We start from the raw sequence: 15,780 nt of genomic DNA on the forward strand, positions 1-15,780 counted from the left end.
TGGCATACCGTTAATCTCGGTCATCGCCGAAACTGACAAGCAAAAGCACGTATTCGTCGTCAGGGACCTGAGGCAAGGGATTGGTCTGGGCGAATCGTGTAGCGTTTCCCACCAACCACCTACTGAGTAGGTAGGGCAAACAAAGGTTGAGGACAAGCGGCAGTCAGAGCTTGGCTTGTTATATGGTAACTGAACGGTCATATTAAGACTGACTTGACTACCTTAGTCATGTCTATCTACCTACCTTTACCGTAAGTCTAGACCAGATAGATCTACGTGCGCCTGCCTCTTAAAAACAATTAGCACATCTCTTGTGAGTACCTACCTACCAAGCTACGGAGTACCTACCTATAGGAAAAGGGTTCAGGCAAGGGTCTACCTTATCGTGCAAACCTACAAGCGGGGTATTCCTTTCCCACATGTCTACCTCAATACGCATGTACCTAGCAAGCCACCCTAGCCCGTCACTACTAGGTCCCAAATACTGGAGACTGATTGGCGTTGAACCAGACGATGTTGACAAGCGCCCCACTAGCGGGCTTAAGATGTTAACGCCGATGCAACTGTTGTACGGTGCGGTACTTGGGTACTACCTTAGGCAGCCACAGCATGATCAGCATAGCATGATGGAATCCTTGACCGTATCCATTCAGTAAGACTCATCCCTTGCTTGGTTGGGTCTGGGTTCTGCCGTCATCCCTCTTTGTTCGCCAAAAAAAAGCCCTAGAGACCAAAACGCTCTCTCCGACTGGTTGCGCTCACTCCCGCCTCTCACATCTACGAAGCCATAGCACATTTTGCGCCATCTGGATGCGCAGCAGCAAAGGAGTGACAACAGAAGCAACTGATCGAGAGAAGCGAGAGAAGAAATGGGCGCAACGGCTCTCGCATCATATCATCTTCAGTCAGCTACGTGAAGGACCCACCAACAACTGAAACCAGTGAGTTGCAAAAAACCACCCGCTACTTGTCTATCCCTTCGGGGCTCTGCTGCCGGTTGACACTGCGCAGTTTGCTCTTTACCAGGAGAAGCTACATTTGCGATTGGTGATTAACATGTATGGAGGGAAGAAACCAGGCTCCCACGGCTGCTGGCGCAACCCAATCGAGAAGAGCTAGCGACCCGCACTGCGTTTGGTCCCGCCGCCTTCTGGAACGAGGCAGGTCGTGTTTTCGAGAGTCCTCGCGAAGTATACCTCGGCTTTCATACCCAACATCACTAGTACCGTGAAACCACGTGTACTGGGCCGCTCGAAAGTAGACTCGCAACTATAGCAGGCTCTCCTGCACAGACTGGGCATATATAATACGCAATACGTCGTGGCCAAAAATAGAGGCGGGGAGCCAGTTTGCGTTGAAGCAGAAATCGCCTCGCGCAACTCCTGCCTCGATGGTGGAAGCCTGCTCGGAGTATGAAGAGTGACCTGGCTATAGCGACTAAGCTCATCGGGCTGCCTGATCCTTGAATTCAGCTGGGAAGCTACGAGTGCAACACGGGAATACTGTTTGGAGATAAACTATTGAACAGCCGTCTCTTTACTCATCTTGGAAGAGCTTCCAAAGACCCTTGTGTTTGCAAGTCAAGGGAGAACTTCAGGTCGGAGATCTCCCACCTCTGCGCTGCTAGTCTTCACAGTGAGAGGTTTACGTGCTGGGGAATCGCGGGTCATCTGCACATCCCACCAGACGTCATCTCTACTCGGCCGTCATCCTATCTCATTGGCGTGCATATCCCTTAGTTCCATTTCCAAGATACCGTTGGTCGCTGGATATAGGGACCCCTGAACGGTCATATCCGGTAGTCACTGGGCGCTTGATTTATATCAAATTCGCCGCAAACTCCGGCCCGGAACAAGCGACCTCTTGCGTTGTTTGGCCGGTTCTGCTTGAGGTTTCTAAACTCCGTTATCTCGCCTCTTTTCGCCATTGCTGCGCCGACGACTCCTGTTCAATCCCGCGATTATCAAGTCGCACGCCTACTCGGTGTGGTGTTACTCGCCCATAATGGCGCCTACGTCTTCTTCTACGACGCCGTCCTCCGGCGGGCACTCTCCCGAGGAACAGTTTCGAGTTGTGCGGAAGAGGAACCGAATCCCGCTCAGCTGTACGCCATGCAGGACCAGAAAGTAAGTCATTTTCTTCTTATGCAACTCAAGTTGTTCCTTGTTTAGATTGATGAGTGGGATACCGCACATTGTTCTAACTTGCCTTTTTATTCGCTATTGTCCATCAGTCCTTGCCCATAGTCATATCATGGCCCCATTTTGAAATAATGCTAACCTTTGCCCAGATTGTAAGAAACCCCAAAGTGGGCATGTCACCACGTCCGTACGAAACCATTACATTTTGCTCACTATCTTTATGTATTCAGGAAGTGTGATAGGGTACATCCCTGTGGGAACTGCGTCAGGCGAGAGGGTAGTGATACGGGCAATTGCTCATATGCCACACCCAACGCTCGCAGCAGAAAGAACCAAAGTCAAAGCGCTGCCACTAGTCCAGATGACATGCAGAACCGTATTGACCGTTTAGAAGGCCTAGTACTAGCACTGATGAACGGCGGTACCGCGGATGCCGTTGCCTCGGCAGTAGCTACCGCAAGCACCGCCGCATCTGCCTCGACCGCGAGCTCAAGGGTGCCTGGCTCAGGTGCCACGCCAACAACAAGCGCAAGCGTTACCTCATCCGCCAGAGCCGACCGAGAAGACTATCGACGGAGTGAGATGATCGACGATGATGACGGTGACGAAAGTGATATCGATAATGGCCTTGCCACTTCCCTGGGAGTCCTGAAGGTTGACGCAGAGAAGGGAAAGGCCATGTATATTGGCACAGAGTCATGGCACACCATCCTGTCTAGCATCTCGGAAGTTAAGGAATACTTTTCCGCTCATAAGAAGGAGCTGGAGAGCAGCTACGAAAAAGTACTTCAAAGCAAGCCCGCATCGGCGCGGGAAGGGCCAACATTTCTCCGTGGCGCTCCGCCGGCCACTGAGGTGGAACTCCGTGCAGAGTTGCCGCCCAAATCGAGTATTCTCACCCTCTGCGGGCGCTACTTCAACTCAATGGACGGCGCCGTCACTATTATACATGCTCCTACCTTCCACGCGATGCTCCGGAGTCACTGGCAGGATCCTTCGAAGACGCCCATAATGTGGATTGGAATGTTGTACTCGATCCTATGCCTGGCCATGTTGAGTTATCACAAGGTTGGCGATGAGCCGGCCGAGTGGAAGGGTCGATCGCTCGAGCTAGCTTCTGAATGTGAGTAAAGCATAACCGCACTTGAGTTACTGCAAGGAGTACAAGGGCTACAGCTAATACGTCTCTTCAAATAATTCAGACCGGATGCGGACTGTGCAATGTCTGGTCACGGCCGACTACACAAAGCCATGCGCCTACACTGTAGAGACCATGCTTCTATATTTGTTCGGAGAGTCCTCGTCGCGATGGGATGCAGACTTCGGTCTGTGGCTGGTCAGCTCTGTGATCACGAGGATCGCGTTCCGGATGGGTTATCACAGGGACGGAAAATGGTTTCCGTCGATAACCCCATTCCAAGCAGTGGGTACCCCTTTGCTCGATTAGAGAGACTTTGGCGACGGGCTTATCTGACGTAAAAACAATTTATCTGCTCAATAGGAGATGAGACGAAGGGCATGGGCTCTAGTAAAAATGGTGGACGTCATGTTCTCGGCACAGGTGTCGTTGCCAAGTATGATTGGTGAGGACGATTTCGACACTGAGCTCCCTCACAACATCTTGGACGATGAGTTTGGTCCCGAAACCAAGGTGTTACCGCCGTCACGGCCGCGGACGACGCCTACACCAATAGCATACATGATTGCAAAAGCGAAGCTCGGCCAGGAAATGAGCAACGTTTTGAAGGCAACGACACTGGTAGGCAGACAAGTGCCGTACGATGAAATATTGCGACTAGACGCGCGGCTCCGTGAAGTTGTTGCAGAGCTACCGCCGCACCTCAAAATGCAACCTCTGGACGAATCCCACGATCCCCTGACACTCATCGTTGCCCGCATCAACATCGATGTGCTTGTGCAGAAGATATTCTGTATCCTGCACCGCAAGTACCTTCCGCGGTCTCGAGAGAATCCGCGCTACGCCCACTCACGACGAACAGCCATCGAAGCATCCATGGACACACTACGACATCTGGAGACCATCTACCGCGAGTCTCAAGATGGCCGGCTGCGGTCGCTCAAGTGGTTCGTCACGTCACTCGTGACCAGGGAGTTTTTGCTTCCGGCCATGCTTGTCGGACTGGACCTGCACTATGACAACCAAGCCGGGAGCTCAAGCCAAGGGCGTCATGATTCTCATAGCCAGCATTTTTGGACGCCACAGCAACGGGAGCAGATGGTTAAGAGTCTGGAGATGGCACAAAAGGTCTGGGAAGGTTTCAAGGACACCTCGATAGAGGCTTACAAGGCGTCCAACGCAATCCGCATTGTGCTGGAGAAGGTCAAGAGTCCTCAGGCGCCATCTCCTGGGGGCAGTCGTGAAAACGGAGTGAGCAGCGAATCAGGACTGAGAGGTTTTGAGAATAACCCGTTCGGGGCGACGTCAGTAAAGGGTGAAACTATGCAGGATCATTCGGCAGCAATGACCTTGGGGATGCTCTCAGGGATGACACCGGGTACGGCAGTCTCACCGGATTTGATGCAGAGCCCCGGCGGCACAACTTACCGACAACCGCCACCGTTTGGCACGGATGGCTTTGGCAACAACTTTGGATCCAGCACAGCAGCAGCGATGGGAGGCGACATGAACATGGACATTTTTTCAGGTTTCGAGATCAACAACAATCCAGGTTCTCCATTTCCGTCATTCATCAACAACTCAGCAAACGCGCCTGGTTTCCCTGCAAATTTTGACTGGGTAAGTTAATCAGATACACTACAGATCGAGGGGCTGTTTTGCTTTGAGGCGATGCACTTGCTAACAGGGAAATACCAATGACATTAGGATGCCTTTGAAACGTACACGCAAACTACCAATTTTGCTGCCGACAGCTTCCAATTTCTTGGAGGCAACACTGCTGGGCCAGGAGCTGGTGCCGGATCGACGGAGGATCCCAGCTTTTCTTTCGGCAATCAAGATATGTCAGGCAGGTAGAGCGGTATTTTCTCTGAGGGTTCATGGATGAATACAGTCTGGCAACATTTGGGTTGGCGTTTTGGCAATCGATGGTAGCTTTTTGACCAGAGACTTTGGGGCAACATGTGTGATTTGTTATGAACAAACGGCAGAAAATGTACAATATCAAGATGAATACCCACTCTATTCTTTTGATCGGATTGTTGGCTATCATTATGATTTTGATTCTTTGTCGACTTCGTCAAAAGTCACGATATTCATTTAGATTCCGGAGGCGTAAGATACTACCTGCCTTAGATAATATTGTTGTCTTGACTGTTTGATAATCTAATTGTACAGGGTAAGTTCAAGTGATAAAATGGGCGGTTGCTTAGTGGGGCTCAATCATAGCTGATGGGGAATGACGCAGGTAGGCCGTAGTAACAGTGGAATGACTGACTGGCTGTCTGCTAGCTTGACATTTACTGCTTGCTCATCCAGATCACTTCAAACATAATCGCAGAACATTGATTTCTTTCTTTTTTTTGGAGTAAAACAAGAGAAATATTTTCAAGATTCATCAGAAAAAATGTACTCAGTACCACCGGTACCACCGCCTAAGTCGGGCAGCCACGAGGCAAGTCGGATTGGCACACCCTCTGGCGGTTTATCGCAGACACAGTCGCCACGGCCGGCTCCGGTGCCCAACTCGGCTGCAGATTCGACGCTGCCCGAGGCCGCTTCCAGTTTACAAGTCGCCCGGCCCGAGCCGATAGAAGACCCAGGAGACCAATGGCTGCCAAAGATTCTCGAGGATAAATCGTGAGTTTTCTTTTAGGTCCAATATATTTAAAAAAAAAAAAAAAAAAAAAAAAAAAAAAACTTGGTTAGAAAAACATAGTTGCTAATCAAATATTCCCAACCATCCCCCCTCATCTTCCGGGGGAGGGGGCTTTTTTTCTTCTCTTCTGTCCTTCCCATGAAAACAGAAAACAAGACCTGGCCGACATACTCTCCAGCCCATCCCTCCTGTCCGCCCTGACGCACTCGCCGTGGACGGCGCACCCGTCGCTCTCGGCGTCGCACGCCGCGCTGCAGTCGACGCTGGCCGAAAACGTCTCGCTGGCGCAGCACCTGTCGAGCACCGAGGCGCACCTGTCGGCGCAGCGCGCCTCGACCCAGGCCCAGCTGCTGTCGACGCACGCCCTCGAGCGCCAGTGGCACGCCAAGCAGCGCGAGGCAGACGCCGCGCTCGCCCCCTTTGCCCCGGACGGTTTGTACCTCCGTCTGGCGCAGGCCGTGCAGGAGCAAGGGGCTGTGTGTGACGCGCTCGAGGAGAGTTTTCTCGAGGGTGAAGGTGGTGGAGGAAGGGGAGGTGGTGGTGGTGGCGGCGGCGGCGGCGGCGGTGGAGCTGAGGATGGGGATTTCGTTACGGAGCGGGAGGCTCTCGACTGGGTCAGGCGGTATAGAGAGGCTAGGAAGCGCTTGTACTTGAGGCAGGAGAAGAAGGAGAGGTGGGATGAGGGGAGGGTTGGTGGATGGAGGTGAAAGCGGTTGATGGGCTTTTATGCTGCTGGGTTTTTAGGGGGTGGTGGTCGTGTGGCGCTTGGTAGGGTTTATGACTGGGGGAGAAACATAGGACTCTCGGATCATCAACCCTCGAGTCAGGCCACTGCGCAAAGGTTGAAGTCACACAGACTAAGGGGTGGGCAATATGCCCAAGCAATGTTACTTTCATCTTGCGATTATGAGCATGACGGTTATCAAAGAGCATGAAGCTACAATGAGAACATGCAACATGTGCAGTCTCTGTAGACAAGCATCAACAACACCATTCGTTCTACTGCTCGACGATGTCTTGCCTGCTATAGATGTGACTTATCGAGCCCCATCATGAGCCGGTATATACTTCCAAATGATCAAGTCATCCTCATGATCGTCTCAATCTCTCGCGTAAGCGAACATGCCTCCTTTATCAACCCGTAGTCTGAAGCGCCCTTCTGTACGACCAGCAAGAAGTAATAACCTCCCGGGCCTCTTGTATCCCGTTAGAAATCCTTCTATATATATCAAGCAATGTCGCCCACGATTCGCCCAACGCCTCGCAAAAACAAAACACAGCGTTTGGATTCCAAAACAGCCATGTTTCCCACGATACCGCTCTTAAAGCATGCTGAATGGGCTCCTCTTCATCTCGGGACTTCTTGGGCTCATCGGTAGAGCAAACAATTCCTCCTCAGTATCACCAGCATTGTTGAATCCCATGGTGGGCGCTGCCCCTGGTCCCCCTCCCCCAATAATGGCATCGAGAGAAGCAACACCGTGGTTATTGGCCATGTTACCGGTACCGGGAGTCCTACCAGACGGTCCGCGTCCCTGGAAAGCCAGAAATGATGGTATTGCCACGTCTGCTACTTGAGGAGACAGAGATGAAACTTGAGCTTTCGAGACTAGAACGTGGGGGAGAAAGTAAAAAGAAAAGACAGGAAGAACATTGTCAGCATCACCCTCTGTTGTAAATCCACCTTAATATTATCAGGCAAGACATCCTCGCGAAAAAAAGAAACTTACGCTGAGAAGCAGCAGCCAGCTCCGTAGGGGAAGTGGCAAGCTTCAAACCCTTCAACTTCTCACCCAGCTTTCCCCCGATCGGAGACCTTGGACTTGTCGGACTCGTCGGACTGAGAGGCGCGGCCTGCTGCTGCTGTTGCTGCGTGGGCGCATACGATTCGGACAAGCCAAAGTGCTCCACTATCCAGTTCCTCTCCTGAAGCGCCATCTCCAGCCCGACGCTCTCCCCGTTGGACTTGGCCTCGCGGTCCATCTCGGCCTGCAGCTCCACCAGCCGCTTCTTGGCCCAGATGGTGTGAAGCACGCCCCGCAACCCAACCTCCTGCCTGGTCTCGGCACCTAGCAGGGCCGGGTGGAAGATTGCCGGTAGGGGCTTGGTCCGCAGCGGTTCCGAGGCGGCCCCGGCCCCGGTCCTGGAAATAGTCACCAGCGGCGGTATTGGGGCTCCCGGAGGCAGCAGGAAGTAGACGCGGCGGTTCGACGAGTCGCCCTCGGACGAGTCCGGGTCTCTGATGGGGAGCACGGTGGTCTTGCCTTCCCACGAGACCTGCCAGTCCTCCATCTGCCTGCTGTCCGTCGCCGACGAGGCTGCGTCCCACTCTACCATGAGTATCTTGGTTCCCTCGTTGCCCTTGTCCGTCTCGAACTCGAAACGGGCCAAAGCAGTGCCAGAGGCCGGGGACTCCACCACGTTCAATTGTTCCGTGCTTTCATCTGGCAGCCCGTCCGTCCTCACTGAGGGGTTGGATCTGACTGCAGCCATGGTTTCCTGTATTTTTTTTCTCTCTCTCTCTCTCTTTTCTTCAAGTCTCGATAGGATGATGGAATCGATCTGCCAGTAATTTCTTTTTTGCCTAGGACAGAAATATATAATGCAAAAACACACCTTGGAAGCCCCGACCCTCAGATTAGCCGAGTTGGAACCATCCAAACAGAGAACCAAGCGGCGATGTTGTTGCTCGTAGGCTCACCTCCCATATACAAAAGGAGAGGCTTTATGGCTCGGTCCGTGAAGCTTGCACAGCTCGGTGAGTTAAAAGTGTTTAGCGGCAAGCGGGAAAATCGGAACTGTTTGGGGGAATATAACCTCGAGCGGTACGTCCCGAGGATGGTTGAATACAAACAACCCCCGTGTTTCTGATTAGACAGATGACTTATGATCGGCTGACCCAAGTATGTTCAACTTTATTTCGTCACAAGCCAGTGACTGTGACAGATGCTGTTGGTTGTTATAGCAGCTTTTTACCCGCGGTTATGTAAACACCAGGTGTGTGTGTGGTGGTGAGTGGGGGGCACAAAAAGAGGGAGAGGGAGAGTGAGAGAAAAGATAGTAAAGTATTAAGATACAAGGACAGGCTGTGGGTAATTTTTTTTTTCTCCCACGGACAGCTGGGTAAAATTATGGAAGATAGCGATCTTAAAGTATGAAAGTTGGGGGCTTTTGTCAAGAGGTATGTTCGGTAATGACTTGTTGCATAAACACGGATGTCGGGAGGACCGGTATCAAAAGGCTAGTGGAGGTGAGGGAGGCAAGGACAGGTGGGCTTCAAATGTAAACCAATTCAAACTGTAATTTTTTATGTTACTGTCTGTTCCTGGGTCGCTTTGGCATTTTTTTGTAACCATTTTTTTTCTTTTGGTTTTATGGTTGCTGTCTCTCTTTATAGAATATATCGAACTAAGATAAAGTTGTGAGGAAATACGAGCAAGAGAAAAGAGAGAGAGAAAAAGAGAAAAAAAAAAAGAGACACATAACTACCAACAAACAAATAAATCACGGACAGGCTCACAAAGGGAAAAAAAAATCCCAGCAGAGCGGTCAGGCCTTGATGACGGTGAGGGGTCGTTTCGGAGACAAGGAGACCATATGTCAAGCAAGGGAGGTACGGTACAGTATAATGTAAGTAATATTGAACCCTGTCCTGGACACGTTCACTTCACCCAGAGCTGAAAACCGGCCGAGTCTTGGCTTCAGTAATCTCGACCGACCATTCTGCCGGATAATGAGGGGGAGGCAAGGCATGAGAGAGTGCGGGCCGCATCAAAGCAAGATTGAAGATCAGCTCTTGTTCCGCTGATGTTTTGAGTGCTCACTGACGCCTGGATTTGGGGTGTCATAAAAGTGTCCGATGCCACGTGAAAGTGACGTGTTTTTTTTCCCCTCTCACTCTCGGACATGTCAAATAAGGTCGTTAATTTGATTAAGCATTGATTCAATATAATTGTCTATATAAGATATTTATTTACTTTACGTACAAAGGAGGAGGTGTTGGATACTTCTCGTACCTACCTCGGTAGCTTGTCTTGGATATAAAAAAAGACCATACCTGCAGCTAAATGTTGTGTGGTCGCTATTGCCTCATGCTTCTCCCTATTGCGTTCGTTCGGGTCCGTTGTAAAACAGTGAAAAAACGTTTTGACCCGCAAACCGTCCAAACCCACCCCCACACGACCTGACTGCATGCCTCAAACTGTGCTTCTTTACAGGGTATAACACATACAGATTCCCACTAGCTCTGCTTTCTAATGTAGCCCCTAGGCCGTTTAAGGGAATTCGATTTGCGGACAAAGCCAAAAATAGAACCCACGACCCCCCCGGAATCCCGAACATGACAAGCTTGCAAAAAGCTGCTGTGACACGACACGAAAGAATAATAAAAGCATTTTGTCAACTTTTTCTTTTTTCTTTCTTTTTTTTCTCAAACGGCGATGGTATCTTTCTCGCCTTACGAATCGGATGGGATTCTTGAAATGTGTCGACCGAGAAAGAGATCCAAGGTTCAATTCCCTAAAATGGTCTGAACCTGTCTTTTGGGTCTTTGTTAAGCTTGTTAATACCTAAAACGTAGTAATTAGGTCGAGATACCTCGGCTCAGAAAACACATTTCAATTCCACAGTATCTCTTCATAGCCCCTTTTTCGCAATTAAGCCTCCTATAGGCCATACTGTATGTATTGCGGTCAGTCGAAAATCCATCGCATTGTATAACAAACAATTCACGATCCGTCTAATTTATTGTCTATATTTATCTACTAATACAAAACGCGCTTCATGTCTGCTTTTTGCCGTGTATCATAATGAATACTACCTACCGGTAAGGGGTTGCCAGTCTAAGAGGAGACTTTGCGGTTATTGGGGCTTTTCTCAAATTTGCAGTAATGGTCATACTGTACCACTTTGTAGGTATGTACTTTCCGTAATTACGTGGTATGATCCGCAATGTTATGCTTGGCGTATGGCAATACTTGGCGCTTGTTGGCGATTCTGGCGCTCTGGAAAACATTTTGTATTGAACAGATGCTTGGCGAGGCAAAGTGGTATCCGTTCAAAGCGGCGGGAATGCCGAACGCCCAAAATTCGGCAACATTTGCCGTGTGCAGTACATTACAGTAGTCTTTCTGTCTGGCCGTGGGGGAGAATGGCTTGAAGAATAAAAAGCTTAAGGGTAAGAATCGACACATCTTACGTGTACACGTAGGCAGGTACTTTTGTAGCTTGCCATTTGGTTTGGATCTTCCTCACGGCACAAAACTGCGTGCGTGCCTCTCTTAGCTACATATCTCTAATCTAGGGTAAGTGTTTGTCCAGTCTACCGGTAACTGGCTCGGCCGCCTGCTGAAGTTTGCTCCCTGACTACCTCCCGTCCTAGTCTCCCCATCGCACCAGACAGAAAACTAGTGATGGCGACCAGGTGGGGGATTCGAATCCCACGCCGAAAAAGTCCGTCGGGATATCGAAACTCAGCCGCAAAAGCAAGCTGGCGCAGTGGCGTTCGGTCTATGTGGGACTGCGTGCTTCATACAAAGTAGATGGCAAGGTCCCGGCCCTGTCAAAACTTCAAAGAAGCATGTGCCAATGGCGTGTATTTATTAATAACATAACAGTAATACTGTATGTAACGCAGGATGAGCAAAAAAAAAAAAAAAAAAAAAAAAACGACAGCGCCAGCTGGGTTTGGTAACGATTGTGAATGAAAGTTAGCCCAATCCAGTCTCACAGGGCTGCTACAACACGCTGTTGTCTATGAACATATCTCAATCAGTGAAAATGATGATATTCAACGGCCGGACGTTTTGACAAAGACGCCGTCTGGTAGCAGCGGCCGATTTATCGTCGATCTTGGTGGCCAGTCCATGAATTATGACGAGATTTGAAGTCGATTCCGATGGATTCTTGGTCAAAGCTGTGCTCCTGCGGGAAAACGCCCTCGGGGGGTTTCTATTCTGTGGCTTGCTTTACAGGTACTCGCACCGGGCCTTTTTCTGCAGATGTCTACCTAGGTGGGTAGGTAGGTACCCAAATGCAGACTCGACAACGCCCTATTAGACAGAAATACCGATAGATTTTGATTGATTTGACGTTGCACATCTCCGAGATACCATGACACACACACTGACGTGTCTCATTTTGTGCATCCTCTTTCTCTTTTACAAGATCGCCAGCTGACTGCCCTTCTGGATTAGCAGTGTGGAGTGACTGTTCACTTATCGGGGGTACTTTTTCTGCGGGGTTCGGGTTTACGAAGTACATGAATCAGCGGCCATCGGACCGAAAGAATATCGTGATACCAAGGAACAAGAAAAAAAAAGATATAGAAAAATATCGCGGTTCCAAAGGTCCGATACGTGCTGCTATTTTTTTGTTGTTCATATCTACGTTGGCCCAGAGGCTGAGCAAAAATGGGTGAACCACATTTCAGGGGACCCGAAGAATAAAAATAAAATAAAAACCTAAAAAAAAAATCAAAATCAAAATCTAGATAGACATTTTCGACAAAATGGTGTCCTGGGCCTCCTTGGCATCATGACACCACTGATTGCATGTCTCGGAGATAGACGGACCGACTCGTGCAAAGAAAAGGTGGACGCGGGACCGGGTCATTTAGCTGCGAAGTTTCTGCGACCAGGGCCGAGCGTGATGCGGAAAAGGGCCATGCAAATCGCACTTGAAGGCCCGATAGCCTGGGGGGGAAACATGACAGAACACTGGAGCAATGCGGGCATGGGATATTACAAGTTACCGAGCCTACCAGATGCACAAATGACAGCTACTGTAATCAGGTCACCCAAGCTCAAGGTACCTAAGGTACCTACCTCCTAGGTACCTAGTAAGGTTACCTTTTAGGTCACTCAATGTGGTTCCACGGCTCTCCTCCACAGCTGGGTGGATCAACTGGAGAGTGGGTGACAGCGGCCGGCAGAGAAAAGGAAAAGTAGGTACCTAAGGTACCTAGGGTCCCCGTGTAAAGAGGTAGAAAAAAAAACAAAAAAAAAAGGGGGATTACTCTGTAAAGAAACATGACTACAAGTAGTGGGGGCCGATTATTTCTATCCAGTCACGATTAGGTATTAAAAAACTTGTGCCCGAAACCTTGGAATATCAACGAAACTTATCCATCGTCTTATCTTGGCAAAGGCAGGCAGGCCGTCGATATCGCTCGAATTTCTGGAAGCTCATCCAACATTCAAAAAAGTCAATCAGCCCAACCCCAGCAAGTAAGGCGAAGCAAGGGATCCGTAGGTAAGGTATATTTTAAGCATCGGAGATAGCCAGCAACGCCAGGTATAGTAAGGGGAGTTGATAAGAAAGGAGCTGGCGTTCCTTGACCAATCAACCCACTGTCCAACAAGCGCTGAAAACCCGCAAACGGAGAAAAAAAGAGTGCGAGAGCGAGCAAGAAGGGAAAAATAAATAAATAAACTGACCGGAGAAGCGCCGCAAGGGGGTCGTCTTGTCTGACTACTGGTCGCTGCTCTCGCTTCATCAGACCGCCATCATCTTAGGAGCACGATTGACAAACAACGCATTCCTTACAAGAAAACTCCCGGAACGATCGAAGGGAATCAATCAATCGCTTAAAATGGGACGCGAAGGCACAAGCCCTTCGGCTGGCTGGCTGCCTACCTCCTGCATTGACAGTTAGCTTGGCCTGGGCTTGTTGAGTGGCTTGATATAGCCTCATGCCCCTCGGCACCGAAAGCCACGATCATCTCTAACTTGGACCGGGGGCCCCTTTCGTTGATCCCGGGGGTTTTCTGATCAGGCCATCATGGGCGAGAAATGCTCGGTGTTTTTTTGTGGACGAGGTTTTGTCAAACGTACACACTTTCGTACTATCTATCTATCTATCTCATGCGGTACAGGGTCTCTTTTTTTTTTTTTTTTTTTTTTNGGGGCGGCTGTTAAAACAAGGCTGGACAAGCACAATGTCCCGGGTATCCCAGTTAAAAAATGACCAAACTTAATATGGTTATAGAGTTTCGAGTCTCTCCAAGTAGTATGTACTACCATGCTAAAGTTTCTCGAAGCTAGGCCGAACAAGAGATAGGAAAAGACTCGCCGCAATCAAGAGACGCGAGACATTTGATAGCGAACCACTTCCCACCCAAGGTATGTACCCGACCTGCCTGAGTGCTGATGATGCGATGTGATGCGATCTACAGTGAGATGGCGCAACGACGGCCCTTTTGGGGGTTGGGAAAGACCCGAACGAGTCCAGGAAAGGACACCATCCCCCAAAGTTGTGTATCGGCTGCATCTTAATGTACCTTTAGGCTAGGTTTTGTGTGATCTGTCTATCTGTCTGTCTGTCTGACTGACTGGCCACCCTTCGCCGTGCCGATTAGGCTACCGGCAGTACTATCCCTCTTTAGCATCTGTGAGGAGTCTCGGTCTTGCCGTTGTGGGTAAACTTTTTTTTCTATTTTTATTTATTGTATTTTATTTTTATTGATATCGATTAGAAAGGTTCCATTCTCCAAGGGATAACGGAGAGATACAAAAAAAATACGAGAACTAGAATAGTAACAAAAAAGTTTGAAAGATAATGTTGTATTTCATCTCCAGAGTGACAACAACAAAAGTACAGGATCTGCACACACAAACGTGAAAACTAAAAGAGGCGAAGGCGCGAAATGAGATAGATGACCGGAAAAGCCGTGGGGTGTTCTAAGCTTGTCTTTGTTGTTTCGCCCTGCCTATCGTGGCATGCCTGTAGGCTGTCGCTCAGCCCAACGGGGGGCTTTGGGCCCTTCTCCGAAAATCATGTCATGACAGTAAGACATTTATTTCTTGTTCCGTCCCATCATCCGCCTACATTGCGGTAAATCCGTTCTCCAAAGCACGTTCACTGGTCGGATGGCTTGCATGCCATCTGCATATCCGCAAGCATGGAACAGAAAGAGCCGAGAACGAGACAATCGGACCCTTCCTTTTGTTTGTATCTATTGGTATTTATCACTTTATTCTCTTTTACTTCTTTTGACAGCTGAGGTCAGCAGGCGCAGATTAATCTACTGGGATGCAGAATTAAGGAGCCACGTCGACGTCGAGCAAGATGGCGCCCGGCTCGCGGCTAAATTGTGACCTGCGGAGACTTTTCCCTGTCGCGGGAATCCATCAAATCCCGGGTCATAGCTTTTTTTTTTTTTTTTTTTTTTTTTTTTTTTTTTTTTCATATCTCGCCCGCGGGTGTGCAAGGTGCGAGCAAAGCGGGAGATCACATCCACTATTTCGATAAACAGCCTTCGGGCAATTTAGAAAAAGAGATAAAAAAAAAGCCATTTTTGTATCGAGGGGTAAACAAATGGCCAACGATTCATAACCGTCAGTCCATGTTGATGGGTTTTGTTCGCCTACTCGGCCATACTCTGTAAGCACTATTACAGCGTAGATCGTGCTAGAACAAGTTAACCTGCTCGAGTACCTAAAGTGGTGAGTAAATGACTTTCGTGCGCGAAGAATGTACCGTAATGCAGGTAGAAGAAAGACCAGGCCCAGATAGACCCCCAGAGTGTGATTGAACAAACTCGAGATTTCATCAAATAAACCTGAACAGGGCCGAATCAAGAGCCGAGCCGGTCTGCAGGTCCAATCATCAACAGTGGTAACCAAACTGGGATGCCACGACGTCCACCAATGGGGAGATACTCGGAGAATTGCTTGGCTCTGGATTGTTTTGTCTACAGTACCTAAGGTTTACAAGAGATGGCCCCTAGTAAATGCGGGTAAAGTGCCTATCAGCGTTACAGTAAAAGCACTATTACGTCGCATCACGTTGCAACTCTATGTATGTACCTACCACCTATTACCAACCTTACCTACCTATTTTG

At 49.4% G+C, this 15,780-nt stretch overlaps 4 protein-coding genes across 4 annotated transcripts; 3 read left to right on the forward strand and 1 right to left on the reverse strand.

The window, feature by feature from the left end:
• The first annotated feature begins 658 nt into the window (after window positions 1-658).
• Window positions 659-5,298, forward strand: PgNI_09889 (uncharacterized protein). The gene is made up of 6 exons (XM_031129870.1): window positions 659-941; window positions 1,067-2,126; window positions 2,372-3,264; window positions 3,344-3,564; window positions 3,643-4,899; window positions 4,987-5,298. Exons 2-6 carry the CDS (start codon window positions 2,005-2,007, stop codon window positions 5,134-5,136), a joined length of 2,643 nt encoding a protein of 880 aa, XP_030977535.1. The 5' UTR covers window positions 659-941; window positions 1,067-2,004; the 3' UTR covers window positions 5,137-5,298.
• A 269-nt stretch (window positions 5,299-5,567) lies between these two features.
• Window positions 5,568-6,645, forward strand: PgNI_09890 (uncharacterized protein; the record flags this gene model as incomplete). The annotated part of the gene is made up of 2 exons (XM_031129871.1): window positions 5,568-5,919; window positions 6,087-6,645. Exons 1-2 carry the CDS (start codon window positions 5,687-5,689, stop codon window positions 6,643-6,645), a joined length of 792 nt encoding a protein of 263 aa, XP_030978077.1. The 5' UTR covers window positions 5,568-5,686.
• PgNI_09891 (uncharacterized protein) lies at window positions 6,570-9,448 on the reverse strand. Its single transcript, XM_031129872.1, has 2 exons — window positions 7,669-9,448; window positions 6,570-7,547 (listed from the first exon to the last, which is right to left on the reverse strand). The coding sequence occupies exons 1-2, from the start codon at window positions 8,429-8,431 to the stop codon at window positions 7,261-7,263; spliced, it is 1,050 nt and encodes a 349-aa protein (XP_030978263.1). The 5' UTR covers window positions 8,432-9,448; the 3' UTR covers window positions 6,570-7,260.
• A 1,518-nt stretch (window positions 9,449-10,966) lies between these two features.
• PgNI_09892 (uncharacterized protein) lies at window positions 10,967-11,823 on the forward strand (the record flags this gene model as incomplete). The annotated part of the gene is made up of 4 exons (XM_031129873.1): window positions 10,967-11,041; window positions 11,340-11,531; window positions 11,612-11,645; window positions 11,669-11,823. 4 exons carry the CDS (start codon window positions 10,967-10,969, stop codon window positions 11,821-11,823), a joined length of 456 nt encoding a protein of 151 aa, XP_030978076.1.
• Between the last annotated feature and the right edge of the window lie 3,957 nt (window positions 11,824-15,780).

The sequence above is a fragment of the Pyricularia grisea genome (genome assembly GCF_004355905.1).
Source record: "Pyricularia grisea strain NI907 chromosome Unknown Pyricularia_grisea_NI907_Scaffold_7, whole genome shotgun sequence".
In the NCBI taxonomy this organism is placed as follows: Eukaryota; Fungi; Ascomycota; class Sordariomycetes; order Magnaporthales; family Pyriculariaceae; genus Pyricularia; species Pyricularia grisea.